Below are 17,248 nucleotides of genomic sequence, written 5' to 3' on the forward strand. Positions count from 1 at the left end.
GTGAAGTCCCGCAGTGGGATGGTTTAAGGTGAGAGGGGGAGAGTGGAAAGGAGATGTACGATGTAAGTGCCTGGAATGTACTGCCAGTGGAGATGGTGGAAGCAGAGATGATAGTGGCAGTGAAAATCCAGTTATTCAGGCATGTGAACAGGCAGGAAGGGGAGGGATATTGATTATGGTGCATGGAATTTTTTTAACTTGGAATCATAGTCAGCACAGATATCGTGGGCTGAAGGACCAATTCCTGTACTGTTCATCTTTCAGAACAGTCAGGTATAGCTCCTGTGAAAGAGTACACGGGTTGGGCATAATATGACCAGGTTCTACCACTCATTTTCGCATTGGCAAGCCCTGAAGATTGAAGATGATGAGAATGTCATGTTATGGCCTAAATGTGACCTTAATTCCAGGCTTAATACTTTTCCTATTTCCTAGGGCAAACAACACAAGAGGTTTTTTTCCAGTATTTTATTAATGATCTTGGGCCTTGCGTGCGATTGCCTTTGCTGCTGTGGTGGGTGCTCACCGCCCGTGCAAGAAGGTATCGGGCACAGACTGTGGCGACGCCGTGCCATGGAGTGGCAGGCCACTGGGGGCCAAATTATCCCGGGAGTTTCTGCCGTTCCACGCAAGTGTAGATGCTAGGTGGCCGACCTCCACAGTCAGCTCCTTCAGTCCGGTCTTAATGCCCCTCTGAAATTCCACCAGACGGGAGTTCATAGTATCCAGCGTGGAGTCCACCATCTCCAGGTTGACCTTCACCCTGTTCATGGAGTTGTACATCAGCCCCATAGCCCTCTGAGTTTTTCTGCTGTTTGTCTCAAATGCATCCTGAAGCAGGCCTATCTTGTTCTGGAAGGTATCATTTGATTGGGCCAGCCCAGAGGCAATGGCCTCTTTCACCTGGGACTCAATGTTAGGCCGTTCACTCTCTTGTCCGGCTTGGCTGATGGGAAACTCTGGCCAATTCTCATCCCAGCGATCCTCTATGGTCTTTGTTGATCTGGAGGCGGGATCAGTTTTGTCCTCTATTGTCCTTGATCTGGAGGTGGGAGCAGTTTTGTGCTGATCGCTTAGACACGTGCAGGTTGTGGTTGCTGGTGTGTCATGGAACTGGGGCCTGCTCCAAGTGCTAGTGGGGTAGTCACAAATGAAATCCTCTCTCTCTCTTCTGCCTGAAAAATAATGGTGATTGTGGTGACCAAGTGGAAAGGATTCTCACAAACACACTGTCTGTTCTTTCAGAGTAGAGTTGCTGCCTTACAGCACCAGAGACCCAGGTTCAATCCTGACTATGGGTGCTGTCTGTATGGAGTTTCTATGTTCTCCCTGTGACCGTGTGGGTTTCCTCCAGGTTCCTCCCACATTCCAAAGACGTGCAGATTTGTAGGTCAATTGGCACATAGAACCTGTGTATGGGTGATTGTCGGTCGGCGTGGACTTGCTGGGCTGAAGGGCCTGTTTCCATGATCTATCTCTAAACTAAACTAAACTAAACATTCAATTCAGTTGAAATGAACCAACATGAACCAACATCCACCAACATGTATCCTAGCCCCACACAGGGCAGCGATTCCTAGCCTTTTCCTCGCTAACGTGCGCTCACTGGCAAACAAAATGGATGAACTCCGGCTAAGGATCACCTCCCACAACTGGATCAAGGACTGCAACATCCTGATCTTCACGGAAACTTGGCTCAACACTGACGTCCCTGACAGCGCCATCCAGCTATCGGGGCGTCACTTACTCCAAACGGACAGGACATCAGACTCCGGCAAGACCAGAGGTGGGGGCCTGTGCATTTATGTAAACAAAGCATGGTGCACGGACTCCACCATCATCGAGAGTCACTACTCAGCTAACCTTGAGTTCCTCTTGGTTAGATGCAGACTGTTCTATCTGCCCAGAGAGTTCACCTCCACTGTTGTGACTGCAGCCTATATTCCTCCTGATGCTAATGCTAAGCTTGCAATGAAAGAGCTGCATACTGCCATTAGCAATCAACGGACGCACAACCCCGAGGCAGCCTTCATTGTTGCGGGTGACTTCAATCACTCCAACCTGAAGACTGTACTCCCCAAATTCCACCAACATGTATCCTTCCCCACTAGAGTAGACAAGACACTGGACAAAGTCTACACCAATATGGCTGAAGCTTACAAAGCTACCCCCCTCCCCCACCTTGGTCAGTCTGATCACGTCTCATTGTTCCTGCTCCCTAAGTACTCCCCACTCATCAGACGGGTTAAACCAACTGTGAGGACAGTTAAAGTCTGGTCAGAGGAAGCGGACTTCACACTTCAGCAGTGTTTTGGAAACACTGACTGGAAGGCGTTTGCAGCCCAGGCCACCCTTGACTCCCACACGGACATTGATTCCTACACATCCTCTGTTCTGGACTTTATAAACTCCACCATCAATAGTGTCACCTCCCTCAAACAGGTGACCATATACCCGAATCAGAAGCCATGGATGAACAGCGAGGTCAGGCTACTGCTGAAAGCACGGGACACCGCTTTCAGGTCAGGCGATGCTCGAGCCTACAGTTCATCCAGGGCTAACCTGAAGAGGGGCATCAAGAAGGCCAAGCACTGCCATAAGCTCAGGATTGAGGAGCACTTCAACAACAACTCCGACCCCCGACGCATGTGGCAAGGCATCCAGGCCATCACGGACTCCATACCCTCCAACATCACCCCCACATCCAGCGACGCCTCCTTCCTTGAGGAGCTTAATCACTTCTATGGCCGCTTCAACAGGGACAATCTAGAGACAGCCATCAAAGCTGTGCTACCTGCCGATCACCAACCCCTCACACTCACCCCCTACGACGTGTACGTGGCACTGAGTAGGACTAATGCACGTAAAGCTGCTGGCCCTGACGGCATCCCCGGGCGCGTGCTCTGGGCCTGTGCTGCGCAGCTGACAGACGTCTGGACTGACATCTTCAACCTGTCACTTGCCCAAGCAGTTGTCCCCACTTGCCTTAAAACCACCTCCATTGTGCCAGTGCCAAAACACTCCACTGCGGCAAGCCTCAACGACTTCCGCCCAGTTGCACTTACCCCCATCATCACCAAGTGCTTCGAGAGGCTGGTCCTGGCACACCTCAAAAGCTGCCTACCCCCCACACTGGATCCCTATCAGTTTGCCTACCGCAAGAACAGGAGTACGGAGGATGCCATCTCAACGGCACTTCACTCCGCCCTCTCCCACCTCGACAACAGAGACACTTACGTAAGAATGCTGTTCATCGATTACAGCTCAGCATTCAACACCATTATACCATCAAAACTGATCACCAAACTCGGTAACCTGGGCATCGACCCCTCCCTCTGCAACTGGATACTGGACTTTCTAACCAACAGACCCCAGTCTGTGAGGTTAGACAAGCACACCTCTTCAACCCTCACCCTGAACATCGGCGTTCCACAGGGCTGTGTGCTGAGCCCCCTCCTCTACTCCCTCTTCACCTATGACTGCACACCTGTGCATGGTACTAACACCATCATCAAGTATGCAGATGATACAACGGTGATTGGCCTCATCAGCAACAACGATGAGCTGGCCTACAGGGAGGAGGTCCAGCACTTAGCAGCATGGTGCGCTGACAACAACCTGGCCCTTAACCCCAAGAAGACCAAGGAGCTCATTGTAGACTTCAGGAAGTCCAGAGGCGGCACGCACACCCCCATCCACATTAACGGGACGGAGGTGGAACGTGTTTCTAGCTTCAGGTTCCTGGGTGTCAACATCTCCGATGACCTCTCTTGGACCCACAATACCTCTACTCTGATCAAGAAGGCTCATCAGCGTCTCTTCTTCCTGAGGAGACTGAAGAAGGTCCATCTGTCTCCTCAGATCCTGGTGAACTTCTACCGCTGCACCATCGAGAGCATCCTTACCAACTGCATCACAGTATGGTATGGCAACTGCTCTGTCTCCGACCGGAAGGCATTGCAGAGGGTGGTGAAAATTGCCCAACGCATCACCAGTTCCTCGCTCCCCTCCATTGAGTCTGTCCAAAGCAAGCGCTGTCTGCGGAGGGCGCTCAGCATCGCCAAGGACTGCTCTCACCCCAACCATGGACTGTTTACCCTCCTACCATCCGGGAGGCGCTACAGGTCTCTCCGTTGCCGAACCAGCAGGTCGAGGAACAGCTTCTTTCCGGCGGCTGTCACTCTACTCAACAACGTACCTCGGTGACTGCCAATCACCACCCCCCCCCCCCCCCCCCGGACACTTATTATTATTTATTCAAATCGTTTGCTATGTCGCTCTTCCAGGGAGATGCTAAATGCATTTCGTTGTCTCTGTAATGTACACTGACAATGACAATTAAATTGAATCTGAAATGGTTGTTAACCTGAAACAGTTTACCTCTCTCCATAGATGCAGCCTAACCTGCTAAGTAATTCAATTTTTTTTGTTGGCTTGGATCAGACTTTGACACCAAGACAGTTGTGGAAGAGCAGTTAACACAGCTTAGAAGCAAACTGCTTCAAGAAAAATGTACCGTACCTCTTGTGCTTCTCCAAGAGGCTAACGGTGTTTAGAATTCCATTCCTCAAAGGGCAGTAGAGGCAGTAGTCTGAGAGCGTGTTTAAGCCAGTGGGAGATGGTGAGCAAGGGGTGAAAGACTTTCTGGGAGTGGAGGGGATGTGGATTTGATCAGACCAGCCATGACCTTAGTAAATGTTCGACTGGCCTGAAATGCTGAAACTACTCGCAATTCAGACATCACCCGATCATCCTCTCAAGTATCAACTGGTTGCAAGACAAGAGAGAGAGAATAGCAAAGACACAGAATTTACTCTGTTGGAGATTCAATGTCAAGTGCTAGACAGGGTTGGAAAGGGGAGCTGGGGCGAGAAGGAAGGGCAGGACTTTGTTCCTCTGCCTTTGAGGAACAGCCCACGCCCATTGTATCAGAAACACTCTGCAACCTGTTATTCCTGTGTACAGCTCAGCCAGAGTTTGAAGTGTTGAATAAACATTGCAGTGTGAGTATGGCGGGTCGTTTGTGAAGGCAAGTTACACTGTTGCAGGAAGTGGATGATACACAATGATGTTCCCTGTGTGGCAGAGTTCATGGACTGAACCTGTAATCTCTGTGCAGAAAGCATTTGAAGTCAAGGGTGAAACATTCTCCTCCCAATCCCGTGTTTGCTAACAATTGTGAAATAAAACTGCTGAATAACTTACACCTGACTCATTAACTGTTTTCATGGTAGACAAAAATGCTGGAGAAACTCAGCGGGTGAGGCAGCATCTATGGAGCGAGACACTTCTTCTGAAGAAGGGTCTCGACCCGAAACGTTGCCTATTTTCTTCGCTCCATAGATACATACTGCCTCACCCGCTGAGTCTCTCCAGCATTTTTGTCTGCCTTCAGTTTTCCAGCATCTGCAGTTCTTTCTTAAACAACTATTTGCATGGAATCTTTTAAGGAAATTCAAGCAGTGTTAGGTTTAAGGTGACAGAATCGAGTTTAGAAAGTCATACGGCATCCATGTCAACAAAGATGCCCATCCATGCTAGTCCCCGTGTGCCTGTGCCTGGCCCAAATCCCTGTAAACCTTTTCTATTCATGTACCTCTCCAATGTAACTTAAATGTTGTTATTGATATAAAGGTATTTATAGGCTCCCAAACTGTAGCCAGGATATAGGAAACAAGTTACATCAGGAGATATAATTGGCATGTAAGAAAGGCTATGCTACGGTGGTCATGGGAGATTTCAATACGCAGGTAGACTGGGAAAATCAGGTTGGTACTGGACCCCAAGAAAGGGAATTTGTAGAGTGCCTCCGAGATGGATTCCAAGAGCAGCTTGTAGTGGAGCCAACCAGAGAAAAGGCAATTCCGGATTTAGAGTCCCGTAATGAGCCGGATTTGATAAAGGAACCATTACGAGGTAGCGACCATAACATGATAAGTTTTAGTCAATTTGAGAGGGAGAAGGTGAAATTGAATGGGGAACAGCAATGATAGGAATTTCTGGGAATAATTCGGAAGATGCAGGATCTTTTTATTCCAAAGAAGAAGAAAGATTCTTGGGAGAGAAAGAGGCAACCGTGGCTGACAAGAAAAGTCAAGTATAGTATAAAACTAAAAGAGAAGGCATATAACATTGCAATGATGCAACTTCAACACGATAGTCCCCACCAGACTGGCCGGGAAGCTACTGGAATTGGGGCTCAACACCTCCCTGTGTGCCTGGGTCCTGGACTTTCTCACCGCCAGGCCCCAGGTAGTCAAGATGGGAGGCAATACATCGAAGTCCCTCACCCTGAGCACAGGATCGCCCCAGGGTTGCGTCCTCAGCCCCCTATTGTACTCCCTGTACACACATGACTGTGTGGCTAGGTTCAGCTCCAATTCAATAATTAAGTTTGCTGATGACACTGTGGTGGTGGGCCTGATCTCAGACAATGATGAGAGGGCCTACCGGGAGGAGGTGGCTGATCTAGCACTGGTGCCAGGAGAACAGCCTCCTCTTGAACATCAAAAAAACGAAGGAGCTGATCATGGACTTTAGGAGGGCACATCATCCGAGGACGTACACTCCATTGAGTATAAATGGGGATCCTGTGGATAGGGTGAACTGTTTTAAATATCTGGGAGTCCACATCTCTGAGGATATGACATGGTCATCACACGCCTCAGCACTGGTGAGTAAGGCAAGGCAGCGCCTTTACCACCTCAGGCAATTGAGGAAATTCAGAGTGTCTCCGAGGATCCTCCAGTGCTTCTACGCAGCGGCGGTGGAAAGCATCTTGTCCGGGAACATTACCATCTGGTTTGGGAATTGCTCTGCCAAGGACAAGAAGGCTCTGCAGAGAGTAGTGCGTTCGGCCGAACGCACTATGGGAACTTCACTCACCCCCCTGCAGGAACTATACAACAGGAGGTGCAACTCCAGAGCAAACAAAATCATGAGAGACCTCTTCCACCCCTGCAACGGACTGTTCCAGCCGCTACGGTCAGGCAAACGCCTCCGTTGCCACGCAGTGAGAACGGAGAGGTTGAGAAGGAGTTTCTTCCCAGAGGCAATTCGGACTGTAAACGCCTTTCTCACCAGGGACTAACTGTACAGAACGTTTTTCCTTCTATTATTTATTATGTAAAATAATATGTGTGTTATGATTGTGTTTATAATTTGTTTGGTTGTTTTGTTGTTCCGCGAGCATTGCCACTTTCATTTCACTGCACATCTCGTATGTGTATGTGACAAATAAACTTGACTTGACTTGACTTGACTTGACTTGATTAGTGGGAAGCCAGATGATTACAATGCTTTTAAAGAACCACAGAAAGTAACTAAAACGGCAATATGGGAAGAAAAGATGAAATATGAAGGTAAGCTAGCCAATAATATAAAAGAGGATAGCAAGAGTTTCTTCAGTTATATAAAGAGTAAGAAAGAGGCAAGAGTGGATGTTGGGCAACTGGAGAATGATGCAGGAGAAGTGATAATGAGGAATATAGAAATGGCAGAGGGGTTGAATAACTTTTTTAAATCAGTTTTCACAGTGGAAGACATCAACAACGTGCCTGAAATTCAAGCGAGTTAGGAGGTGGAAGTTAGTGGAGTGGCTATTACTAGGGAGAAGGTACTTGGGGAGCTGAAAGGGCTGAAGGTGGATAAGTCACCTGGACCGGATGGACTGCACCCTAGGGTTCTGAAAGAGGTGGTTTTAGAGATTGTGGAGGCATTGATAGTGATATTTCAAGAATCACTAGAGTCAGGAGTGGTTCCAGATGATTGTAAAATTGCCAATATTATCCTGTTACACAAGAAGGGAGCAAAGCAGAATAGGTAGAACTATAGGCCGGTTAGTCTGACTTCAGTGGTTGGCACAGTGAAATTCTTTGCTGCATACCCAATGTATGCAAATGATGAGGTTATGGAATATTTAGAAGTTCACGATAAAATAAGCCAAAGTCAGCATGGCTTTGTGAAGGGGAGGTCTTGCCTTACAAATTTGCTGGAATTCTTTGAAGAAGTAAATAGCAGGACAGACAGTACATGTTGTTTACCTAGATTTTCAGAAAGCCTTTGATAAGGTGCCACACGTTAGGCTGCTAAGTAAAATGAGATTGAAGGGCAGATACTAGCATCGATATCAGGTTGGCTCGATGGCAGAAGGAAAAGAGTGGCGATAAAGGGGGCTTTTTCTGTTTGGCTGCCAGTGACTAGCGGAGTTCCGCAGGGCTAAGTGCTGAGGCCGCTGCTCTTCACATTGTATATTAATGATTTGGACGGGGTGGTTGAAGGCTTTGTGGCCAAGTTTGCGGATGATACGAAAATAGGTGGAGGAGCAGGTAGTGTAGAGAAAGCAGGAACTGTACAGAAGGACTTGGTAGTAGGAATAAAGGCATAGATTATTTTCTAAATGGGGAGAGAATCGAAAAATCGGAGATGCAAAGAGACTTGGGAGTGCTGGTGCAGGATTCCCCAAAAGTTAATCTGCAAGTCGAATCGGTCGTAAAGAAAGCAAACAAAGTGATTGCATTTATTTCGAGAGGACTTGTGTACAAAAACAGGGATGTAATGCTGAGGCTCTATAAGGCACTGGTAAGGTTGCATTTGGAATTTTGTGAGCAATTCTGGACACCATATCTGAGTAAGGATGTGGTGGCTCTGTAGCGGGTCCAGAGGAGGTTTACAAGAATGATCCCAAGAATGAGACGGTTAACATATGATGAGTGTTTGATGGCACTGGGCCTGTACTCGCTGTAGTTTTGAAGAATGAGGGGGACCCCATTGAAACGTACAAAATAGTGAAAGGCTTGGATAAAGTGGATATGGAGAGGGTGTTTCCACTAGTGGAAGAGTCCAGGACTAGAGGTCATAGCCTCAGAATTAATGGACGGTCTTTTAGAAAGGAGATGAGGAGGAATTTCTTCAGACAGAGGGTGGTGAATTTGTGGATTTTTTTGCCACAGAAGGCTGTGGAGGCCGTCAGTGGATATATTGAAGGCAGAGATAGAAAGATTCTTGATTAGTACGGGTGCCAGAGGTAATGGGGAGAAGGCAGGAGAATGGGGTTAGGAGGGAGAGCTAGATCACCCATGATTGAATGACGGAGTAGATTCGTTAGGCCAATTGGCCTAATTCTGCTCCTATCACAGTATCTTATGATATGATCTTATGAAAAGTGTCCCTTAAAAGATAATAATGATAGTCTTTACCGTCTCACCTTAAACCTACATTCTCCCGTTCTTTATTCCCTTACCCTGGGCAAAAGACCCTGGGCATTCACCCTACTTATTCCCCTCATAATTGTATACACCTCTATGAGATCACCCCTCAACCAGCTGTTCTCCAAGGAATAAAGTCCTGGCCTGCTCAACCTCTCCCAATAGCTTAGGCCATCGAGTCCTGGCAACATCCTTGCAAATCTTTCCGCACTCTCCAGTTTACCGGCACCTTTGATATAGCAGGGTGACCAGAAGTGTATATAATACTCTGTGCTGCCTCACCAACATCCTGTACATCCTATAACATAATATCCCTCGAGTCTTGGCAACATTCTTGTACATCTTCTCTGCCATCTTTTCAGCTTAATGTTGCCTTTCCTATAGCAGGGTGAACACAATGAACACAATATTGAAAGTGTGACCTTACCAACGCCTTGTACAACTGTAACATGACATCCCAACTTCAATACTCAATGCTTTTACAGATCATTACCCTATCTTCCTGTGGTGCCAGATCTCTCAAATATTTGAAACTTATGTCAAGAGGGTACAAAAGGAGAGGGATTTCTCACTGGCAGCCAGATCAATGACAAGAGATTTAATTGGATCTAAGCCCAGTGGTCAGAAGAGCGAATATGTCAATGCAGTGAGACTGGAACGCAAGGCTGGATGGTTGCGTGGGACACATTCAGTAGCATTTTTCAAAGATGCATTAGACTGACCGTAGGAAATGTGCAGATTGTGAGAAAGAGCTGCGCAATGGTGCCAGAGCACAGATGTTTCAGAGAGATGGCACAGACACAATGATAGAACCATCTCCTTCAGTATTGTAAGGTTCCTGTGTATGTCCTTGCAATTCCCTCAACATATCAATGGCTGTTGACAGTGAGGGGTCTAATGTTGCTGACAGAAACCAGATCGACTCAAACAATGGTTGTGTACTTGGATTTTGCACTGTTATGGTCTGTTTAACTAGTATTACTGATTATTACTTTATTGATGATTGTATATTTATTTATTTTATTGTATTGTGTTACCGGGCCTGTAAAACTACAGTAAGATTTTCATTGTTCCATTGCCGATAACCTAGGACAATCAAACACTCGCAGCTCTTAACTCTCAGGAAGGAGAGGGAGAGTGAGGATTGAGGGCAGGCACGGGTAACTTTTAAATCTCTCCCTGCACGGGAGACCGAGACCTTTTCTTGTCGGAGAGAGAGAGAGAGAGAGAGAGAGGAGTTCCGTTGTCGTAAGACCTGGCCAGTTGGGGCTGCAAAGGAGGAGCCATGGAACACGTGGCTAACTCGGTCAGCAGCGGCCTCTGCAGGCCGTCCGCGTTTTATTATTTTTGTCTATGTTTCTATGTAAGTTTTGGTATTTTTGGTTGGGGGTGTGTGTGTGGGGGGGTGGGGGTGGTGGGAGGGAGAGGGTAACTTTTAAATCTCACCTCACGGGTCGCGGGTCTCCTGGCGTTGGGGCCACGAGCGGGTGGCCCGGTGGTGGAGTTCTGGTGCGACGACTCGCTGCTGCGGAGCTGGCCAAGTCCTGCTGCGCTGCTGATGCTGCTGCTCCAACTGCGGGTCTGGTGGACGGCGGCACCGGCGAGCCGCGGGTCCCTGGAGGGAGACCGCTTTTCAGGGCTCTCGCAACGGCGACTTCTCCCGCCCGAGTTGCGGGGTCGAAGAGCTCCTGGAGCGGGGCCTGACATCACCGCCCCGCGCGGCTTGGAATGGCCGCGGGACTCTGCGAGCGCACGCCGGGGGCTTTAACACCAAGACCCGGTGTGCGACCTTGCATCACCCGGCGTGGCTTTAATGGCCGCGGGACAATCGCCATCGCCAGCCGGGTGCTTTGACTTTGACTCTGACATGGGGGGGGGGGGGGGAGAGTGCAGTGGAGAGATAAGTTTTTTTGGCCTTCCATCACAGTGATGTGATGGATGTTTATGTAAATTATGTTGTGTCTTGAGTCTATTTGTTTGTAATGTATGGCTGCAGAAACGGCATTTCGTTTGGACCTCAAGGGGTCCAAATGACAATTAAATTGAATCTTGAATCTTGAATCTTGAATCTCTCGCAACTTTTCAGCACTGACTTCCCTCATTTTCTCTTCCCACTCACTGTCCCTTGCTCTTGGAGCCTGGAGCACTCAGCACGGGAGATGCACATTACCTTCTGTGGTTTCACTGCTTTCAACTTGGGTCAACTGGCGATCAAACTTTCCCTTCTCAATTTTGGGCTTGTTGCGGCCGGAAGTGGTGGGATTGTGGGTGTGAGTTCCCACATCTAAGGGATAAAGAAAACCAGAGAAGTAAATGAGTTAATGAAGACAGAATGTGTAGAATGGAACTGCATTTCGTTGTCTCTGTACTGTACACTGACAATGACAATTAAAGTTGAATCTGAATCTGAATCTGAATCAGATGCTGGTTTACACCGAAGATAGACACAAAATGCTGGAGTAACTCAGCGGGTTAGGCAGCATCTCTGGAGAGAAGGAATGGGTGCTGTTTTGGGTCGAGATTCGGAATGGGTGACATTTCGGGTCAGGACTACACATGCTGGAAAGTTGAAACAGAAACAGAAAATGCTGGATGTACTCGGCAGGTCAGGCAGCATCTGCAGAGAGAGAAGGCCAATGTTTCAGGATGAGGAGACTAACCTGAAACAATGAACTCTGTTTTTCCTTCAACTGATGCTACCTGACCTGCCGAGTATTTTCTGTTTTTGAAGTGGGTGACATTTCAGGTCAGGACCTTTCTTCAGTCTGATAGACACATGGATATGCAGGGAATGGAGGGATATGGGCCATGTGCAGCCAGAGGAGATTAGTTTAACAGCATCATGCTTGGCATTGACCTTGTGGGCTTGTTCCTGTGGTGTACTGTTCTATGTTCTAACAGGACAGTAACAAGCCCTTCGGCTCAGATGACAAATTAAACAAATCCTTTCTGTCCAGATATGGTCTGCATCCATCTGTACCCTGCCTGTTCATGCACCTGTGTTTTTTGTCAGCTGATCAATCCTCACGAAACAGCAGCCTCCACACTGTACTGTCATTTTGTTTAATCAATGGTTAAACGTCACTTTATCAAAAGCTCCTCTGCACAAGGACACCAGGACTCTGTGTCCATCTTTTCCACCTTTCACCATTTCTATTTATTTCACTTAGAATCAGTTTATCTGTGCATGCCTGTACATTGTCCTGCCACAAGGGGTCAGAAGAGAAGGGGTGAGCGGGATGTGTCAGTGTACTGTGGGGAGCGGTGTGGGCTTGCCATGAACCCCAGCATCCTCAGTCTAATACAGTAACCTTCCTGCTTTATGTAGTGACCTGCTGTGGCCTGTGCACTGGGTGTATATGTTCATGCTACCTCTGGTTATCACCTATCTTCTCATTCCTTTCTCTCAGAGATAGACACAAAATGCTAGACAGTAACTGAGCGGACAGGCAGATCAAAGAAAGGCTCCCCATTGACAGATTCCTTCACTTCCAGCCACATCAAGGGACAGTTTGTTCCGGGGCCCACCAACAGTGAAGGTGGATGGTATTGACATGGATCCAGCTGCATTGAGCTGTGTGACCTCGCTTACCCTCTGGGGTCTCTTGCCTCCACGTGAACAACACCACATCTCCATTATTTGAAGATATTTAAACTATCTTTATACTTGGTGGAGCTCAATGGCATCAGCCATTCTCTCAAAGAACTTGCACAGTAACTACAGTGAGTACCTACACCCACTGATCTGGATCTTGAATAGGCAAAGCCCTTTGAACCTTTTGCACAGAGGGTAGTCTGTACCTGGAACGAGCTGCCAGAGGAAGCTGCAGAAGCAGACACAATTATGACTTTTAGAACACATTTGGAAAGATGTCTGGATAGGAAGGCTACTTTGCTCCCTCCTCCCTTTGGGATGGGGAGGGGGGGGACTCCAGAGATTGTCCGTAAGCCTCCTTGCACATCCAAAACCTGATTGGTATTGGTGAATTATTGTCACATGTACTGATTAATGGTGAAAAAGATCTGTTTGTGTGTTATCCAGTCAGATCATATCATCCATGAGTACCATCAGGTCAAACAAGGTGGTGCAAAGAGAAAAATACCAGAGTACATAATTTAGTATTATAGCTTTACAGTTACAGAGAAAAGGTCCAAGGTCCTCAATAAGGTAGGTTGAAAGATTGGGACTATGCCTTGACTTATGGATATTCAACAGCCTGATAAGTGTTGAATGAGCTGTTCCACAATCTGTTGCTACATGTTTTCAAGCTATTTTATCTTGAACCCGGCAGGGAGGGGAGTAGAGGGAATGACTGCAATGATGTACTCATGTATCATATTATCTACCTGGATGGCACGCAAAATAAAGCTGAATCTCAGTACACATGACAATAATAAACCAGTCCAATCCCTGGGACTTCCACTTTTAGATATCTTGTGCTGAAGGGAAAATTTTCTTCTATCTAGCTTATCTATGCCCCTTCATGGTTCAGAATATCTCTCTCTTCGATCCACCATCAGTGTCTTCCCCGTTTGGGAAAACAAATCCAGCTTCCAGTCTCTCCTCATAAGTTTAAACTTTAAAAAAGATGCCCGGGGCAAGTTTTCCTGAGGGTGGTGAGTGCTGGAATGTGCTGCAGGGGGCGGAGGTTGAAGCAGATACGTTAGTGGCATTTAAAAAAGACTTTTAGAGAGGCACATGGATATGCAGGGACTGGATGGATATGTGTCATGTACAGGGAGACAAGCGATGTTCTTGACATTGTGTTCAGCATAGACATTGTGGGCTGAATGGCCTGTTCTTGTGCTGTACTGTCTATGTATAACAGACACGGTTCCATGCATAATCCTGGAGAATCTCCTCTCACACTCTCAGGCACGACCATCAGACCTGACCCGAAACAGCAACACTTCATACTTTGGAGCCAGGGCTGATGGGCGAGGTCAGTGGCTTAGTGACAACCCCCTCTGACACCTCCCTTCTCCATCTTTCTGCGCTTGGCATCTGAGGGGGCAGATAGTTTGCATACCTTTCTTAGCTGGCTGATTGGACTTTTTGCTCGACTTTCCAGACCCTGATTTGGATTTACGGCTGGACATGGTGTTAACAACACCCGGGAATTGGGTAAAGGCGCATCTCTGAAAGAGAGAGCATGTGGCTGGTTAGTCAAAATGGCTGTGCAGTGTCCAAGTGCAGGTGGTGATCTCTGTGGGGAGGGATAATGCCCAGACCGCTGGCTGGTGCAACATCAACATTGCCCAGGAGTGGTTACTGAATAATGGCATCAGCAATCCCAGAACATCCCTGTAACTCCAGACTGCCATCAGCAACCACCCGCCCCCAGCACAAGGGCCAGAGCACACGGGGAAGGGGCAGAGCAAATGTGAGGGTGAAAGAGAGTGCACAGGGGGAGATACAGCTCAACAGGGTGGCTGACGGAGTCTGTGGGGAGCAATGGAGGGGCTGGAGAGGGGAATGGTGCAAGGGGAGGGGGTGGTGCGGTTAGAAGAGTTGAGGGAGGGCTGGAGGGGAGAGAAAGTGAGTGAAGGGGAGAGAGGAGAACGTGGTGAGGTAGCAGGTGTAGAAGAGTGTGAGTAGGAGGGGATAAGGGAGGACTAAGATTAGTGTGAGGAGCAGATGGGGAGGGGGAGTGAGGAGAGGAGGGTGAGGAGGGAAGGTGGGGATGAGGGTAGACAAGAGGGAAATGGGGGTGAGAGGTGGTGAAGAGAAGAGGAAGTAGGTGAGGGAGGTGGGTGAGTGAGATAGGTGGGAGTAAGAGGAGGGGGAGGAGAGGAGGGGGCTGATGGTGAGATGAGGTGTGAGGAGGGTTGGTGTGAGGGTGAGGGTGAGGGTGAGGGTGTGGGTGAGGGTTAAGGGTGAGGAGTGAAGGTGAGGAGTGAGGAGAGTTTGAGTTGGGTGTGAGGATGATGGGGGAGTGTGAGGGCGGGGAAGGTGAGGCGGGTGAGGGAGACTCTGCTGTGGAGGGATGAGGGTGGGGGGGGGGGGGTGAGGGGGCAAGGAGGGAATGGGGAGGGTAGGGGTGAGGGAGGGAGGGTGGGGGAGGGAGGAGATGGGGAAAGGAGGGAAAGGAGGGAAAGGAGGGAAGGGTTGCGGATGGAGATGGGGCCATGGGGAGGGGGAGCGGCGGGGGGGGGGGGGGGGGGGGTGAGGGTAGAGTTGGGGCCGTGGGGGGGGGGAGACGGGGACGGGGAGCGGGGCGGGGGGATGGAGGGGGAGGTGTTGACGATCCGCACCATCGCCGCTGTCCGCCGTCTCCAGGCAACCGCTGCACCGGAAATCCCGCCGCCCGAGAGCGGGAAGCCCGAGCCGCCCGCGTCACTTCCGGTCAGCGACCCCCGTGTACAACCCCCCCCCCGTGTACAACCCCCCCCCGGTGTACAACCCCCCCCGTGTAGAGACCCCCACCCCTTGTGTAGAGACCCCCCCCGTGTACAAACCCTCCCCCCCCGTGTACAACCCCCTCCTGTGTAGAGACCCCCCCCTCCCCTCCCCTCCCCGTGTACACCCAACCCCCCCCCCGTGTACAACCCCCCCCCCCCGCGTACAACCCCCCCCCCCGTGTACCCCCAACCATGAACACCCCCCCCCCCCCCGTGTACAACCCCCCCCCGTGTACACCCCCCCCCCCCGTGTACAACCCCCCCCGTGTACAAAAACCCCCCCCGTGTACAACCCTCCACGTGTACAACCCCCCCCCCCCGTGTAGAGACCCCACCCCCTCCTGTGTAGAGACCCCACCCCCCCCCCCCCGTGTACAACCCCCCCCGTGTACAACCCCCCCCCGTGTACACCCCCCCGTGTACAACCCCCCCCCCGTGTGTACAACCCCCCCCCCGTGTAGAGACCCCACCCCCTCGTGTAGACCCCCCCCCCCCCCCGTGACCGGACCCCCCCCGTGTACACCCCCCCCGTGTACCCCCCCGTGTGTACAACCCCCCCCGGTACAACCCCCCCCCCGTGTACAACCCCCCCCCCCCCCCCCCCGTGTAGAGACCCCCCCCCCCTGTAGAGACCCCACCCCCCCCCCCCCCCCCCCCCGTGTACAACCCCCCCCGTGTAGTGTACCCCCCCCCCCCCCCCCCGTGTACAACCCCCCCTGTGTAGAGACCCCACCCCCCCCCGTGTGTACCCCCCCGTGTACCAACCCCCCCCCGTGTACACCCCCCCGTGTACACCCCCCCCCCCCCCCGTGTACAACCCCCCCCCGTGTACAACCCCCCCCCCGTGTACAACCCCCCCGTGTAGAGACCCCATCCCCCCCCCCCCCCGTGTACAACCCCCCCCGTGTGTACACCCCCCCCGTGTACACACCCCCCGTGTAGACCCACCCCCCCTCCTGTGTAGCGACCACCCCCTCCCCGTGTACAACCCCCCACGTGTACAACCCCCCTGTACACCCCCCCCCTCCTGTGTAGAGACCCCCCCGTGTACAACCCCCCACGTGTACAACCACCCCGTGTAGAGACCCCCCCCTCCTGTGTAGAGACCCCCCCTCCCCCCCCGTGTAGACCCCACCCCCTCCCCTCCCCGTGTACAACCCTCCACGTGTACAACCCTCCACGTGTACAACCCCCCCCCGTGTAGAGACCCCAACCCCTCCTGTGTAGAGACCCCCCCCGTGTACAACCCCCCCGTGTACAACCCCCTCCTGTGTAGAGACCCCATCCCCCCGTGTACAACCCCCCACGTGTACAACCACCCCGTGTGTAGAGACCCCCACTCCTCCCCCTCGTGGCAGAGAAAACCCATCCCCCCCCCCCCCCCGGGTAGAGAATCTATCTGGTACAACCCCCCCGCGGGTAGAGACCCCCCCCCCCCCCCCCCCCCCCCCTTACCCCCCCCCCCCCCTCCCCCCCCCCACCCCCCCCCCCCCCCCCCCCCACCCCCCCCTCCCTCCCCCCCCCCCGGATAGAGGACCCCCCACTGGATCGAGTAACCCCCTCCCTCCCCGCCCGGTAGTAGAAATCCCCCTGTAGAGAAACTCCCCCCCCCCCCCCCCCCAGTTAGAGACCCCTCCTTA

At 51.0% G+C, this 17,248-nt stretch overlaps 1 protein-coding gene across 1 annotated transcript in view; it reads right to left on the reverse strand.

Moving 5' to 3' along the window:
- The window catches only part of LOC129716156 (IQ motif and ankyrin repeat domain-containing protein 1-like), an 86,507-nt gene that overhangs the window by 51,117 nt on the left and 18,142 nt on the right, over positions 1 to 17,248 (reverse strand). Inside the window, 2 exon segments of the mRNA XM_055666038.1 lie at positions 11,377 to 11,490; positions 14,237 to 14,345. Of these exon segments, the coding sequence (XP_055522013.1) occupies positions 11,377 to 11,490; positions 14,237 to 14,345 (223 nt within the window).

Source organism: Leucoraja erinacea, chromosome 2 (assembly GCF_028641065.1).
Source record: "Leucoraja erinacea ecotype New England chromosome 2, Leri_hhj_1, whole genome shotgun sequence".
Lineage (NCBI taxonomy): Eukaryota > Metazoa > Chordata > Chondrichthyes > Rajiformes > Rajidae > Leucoraja > Leucoraja erinaceus.